General features: G+C 38.6%; 1 protein-coding gene across 1 annotated transcript in view; it reads left to right on the forward strand.

Moving 5' to 3' along the window:
• elna (elastin a) overlaps nt 1-3,102 on the forward strand; it is an 86,732-nt gene that overhangs the window by 36,194 nt on the left and 47,436 nt on the right. The window contains exons 16-19 of the mRNA XM_016485605.1: nt 1,151-1,201; nt 1,370-1,441; nt 1,578-1,634; nt 2,146-2,190. Coding sequence (XP_016341091.1) covers nt 1,151-1,201; nt 1,370-1,441; nt 1,578-1,634; nt 2,146-2,190 — 225 coding nt within the window. The remainder of the gene's footprint in view (nt 1-1,150; nt 1,202-1,369; nt 1,442-1,577; nt 1,635-2,145; nt 2,191-3,102) is intronic.

A 3,102-nucleotide genomic window follows, 5' to 3' on the forward strand; every position in this document is an offset into this window, starting at 1 on the left:
CCAAAATGCAATAAATCCATTGAATCAATATAAAAGTTATTTTTCATATTGAAACTGTTGAAAATACACAACATGGTTAATCCACATATGACAGCCTCTGAACTTGGTCAATACTAATCTTATATACAGGCACTGGACTAAAAATACATTCAATCAGTCATCGCCCCCAAAATGAATTCAACGGGTCATCTTGTTAATGCTATAAATTAATTACAACAATAAAAGAAAATTTCATCATGAACAAGAACATGAACAACAATATCACATTAGACCACAGAAATTCCAAAATGACATTTCCCTTACATTCAACTTCCAAAAGTGCATTAATCTTTGCCATGTTACATTCATTTAGTTGACTAGTGCTATACGCTGTATTACCAAAAACATAAATGGCATTAATAAAAACACTTACACTGACAAGCCATGCAATATCGCGTTCATAATCGAATCCGACTCATCTGTGATTATGAATGCGATATTGCATAGTCAGTGATCTACGGCTCTGTGTATCCATCTGAAAGCACGTGGTGGAGATTTACTATTAATCACAGAAGGACGAGATGCGCATGACAATCACATGCAATTTATCGTGCAGCCCTAAGTTTGTTTGTTGATCACAAAGTACAAAGTAGATGAGGAAAACTAGGATGCCGGCTGTGTTCAAAGCACCGCCATTACTGTCTAGAGTGCGTGGAATGGTGCGCTGTATATAGCGGATATATCGCATTCTGCAGAGAAGGGAGTTTGGCGTTTGTCACGGTTTGGAAAGAAAGGGAGAAAACATGACAGAATAACTCGGTGGATATCGCATTTTGCGTAAAATTAAAAATTTACTTTTCAATATATATTGTGTGTGTGTATGTGTGTGTGTGTAATGGGATATACTCTATATATCTTTAATTAATTCTCACAAAAATAATGTCCCAATGCAAAATGTCCCCAATGTTAATGCAAAAATATAATTTCTTACATATGTAGTCAGATTGTGTGGTGAAATAAAACCCACACATGCTCTTGACTTCATGAGATTCACCCTAAAAGAATTGCAAAGATACTGATATTACTGTCATTTTCCATGGCTGCAATCAGCATGCACACACATGCACTGTAAATGCATGACCAGTAGCTGATCTGCCGTCTCTGTACGTAGGTGTGGGGACTTTAGGGGTCTCTGCTGCACAGGCCAAAGCTGCTAAATATGGTAATAAAAATTAATTCAATGATTTTAAAGTGCACATGTTTTATCCACAGAACAAAGAAATTAACATTGTGCTTCAGTTGTTTGTGCATAATTGTGTGGGGTTTTTTTTGTTTTGTTTTGTTTTTCCAAGAGCTAATAGAAGTTCACTGTTTGCGCCCATTTCTTCAGGTACTGGAGCTGGATTTGGTGGGGCTGGAGCTTTTCCGGGTGGTGCTGGTGGACTTTACCCTGGTATAGGAGGTAAGGATGCATTTTCCTCTGAAATCCCCTAAAACAACAATCAACATTTTTATATAAAAAAATTGTCCATATTGAAATGTAAGTAATTTACTCAAGTGGCTAGTTTAGTGTTTACATATTTTCTTGGGTGTTGGAGTTGGTTTAGGTGGTGTTGGAGCAGGTGGTGCTGGTGGAGTTTACACAGGGGCAGGAGGTGAAAAATAATTTTGCTAAAGAATGGTTTAGGAGCTGCAATCACACATTGTTTGTTTGTTTAAAGGAAATCATTTACTCACCCGTCTGCCATTCCAAAGTGAGGAACAAAAATGTCAGTTTTTTCCAAAAAACAACAATTAGTGTTGTTGTTGAGGACAGACCACACTTTATGTTGTTTGTTAAAAGCTTCAAAATCTAAATCCAACTTTAATTTGTCCTGCATTTACTCATTGTGCTGACACTATATATACTATATACTGTATACATTTTATCCATATGTGTGCTCCCTTTTAGAATCTATAGGAACTTAGAAACTACAAGGAATTTAGGAATAACAGGAGCTACCAGAGCAATTGTACAATCAAACATTGCATGCAAAGACATGTTGCAATAGGTTTGAGGTCAATGCACATGGGGCATGATATGTGGCATTCAGTGGCCTGTGATGTTATTGATGTTTTATATTTCCTAAATTTGAAGCAAAATTTGGATCTGTCCTCTCTGAGCAGGTGCGGGTGTTCTTACCCCAGCTCAAGCTAAAGCAGCTAAATATGGTGAGTACACTGACTGATTATCTTGCTTTATTATTGGGCTCATAACTGACTGATGGGCGATGCAGGCTTGTTGACTGTATTACATAGTCAAGTCAAGTCACCTTTATTTATATAGCGCTTTTAACAATACAGATTGTGTCAAAGCAACTTTACAGTATAAAATAGGAAAAATAGTGTGTGATAATAAAAAAGGACGACAGTAAACGCTCAATTTCTGTTAAAGTCAGTTCATCATTGATTCAGTGATCGTCCAGCTCAGTTCAGTTTAAATAGTATGTGCAATCAAGTTGACAATTTCGCTGGAAGTTAAGTGTCCCAAACTAAGCAAGCCAGAGGCGACAGCGGCAAGGAACCAAAACTCCATCAGTGACAGAAATGGAGAAAAAATCCTTGAGAGAAACCAGGCTCAGTTGGGGGCCAGTTCTCCTCTGGCCAGACAAAACCAGCAGTTTAATTCCAGTCAGATTGTGCAGAGGAGTCTTCTGGTTCTCGTGGTCTTGTCCCGGTGGCCATCTAGGAGACAAGGTCTTCACTGGGGATCTGTCTTTGTAGCTCATCTAGTTGTCCTGGTCTCCGCTGACATTCAGGGATGTAGAGGTCATCTCTAGGTGCTGATCCACCATCTGGGCTGGATACGTACTGGATCCGGGTGACTGCAGTGACCATCTGATCTGGATACAAGCTGCATCTGGGTGGCTTAGTTGACCTCAGAATAAGAACGAAACAGACTAATATTAGCGTAGATGCCATTCTTCTTATGATGTAACAAGTACGTCGGGTGTTATGGGAGGTGTTCCCGGTTCCAGTTGACCTAAATAATGCAGACTAACAATCCTTTAACAGAATAATAGAAATGTGTTAGTGTGTTATGTGTAAGCCAGGTTAAAGAGATGGGTCTTTAATCTAGATTTA

Source organism: Sinocyclocheilus anshuiensis, unplaced genomic scaffold (genome assembly GCF_001515605.1).
Source record: "Sinocyclocheilus anshuiensis isolate Anshui unplaced genomic scaffold, SAMN03320099.WGS_v1.1 scaffold501, whole genome shotgun sequence".
Classification (NCBI taxonomy): Eukaryota; Metazoa; Chordata; class Actinopteri; order Cypriniformes; family Cyprinidae; genus Sinocyclocheilus; species Sinocyclocheilus anshuiensis.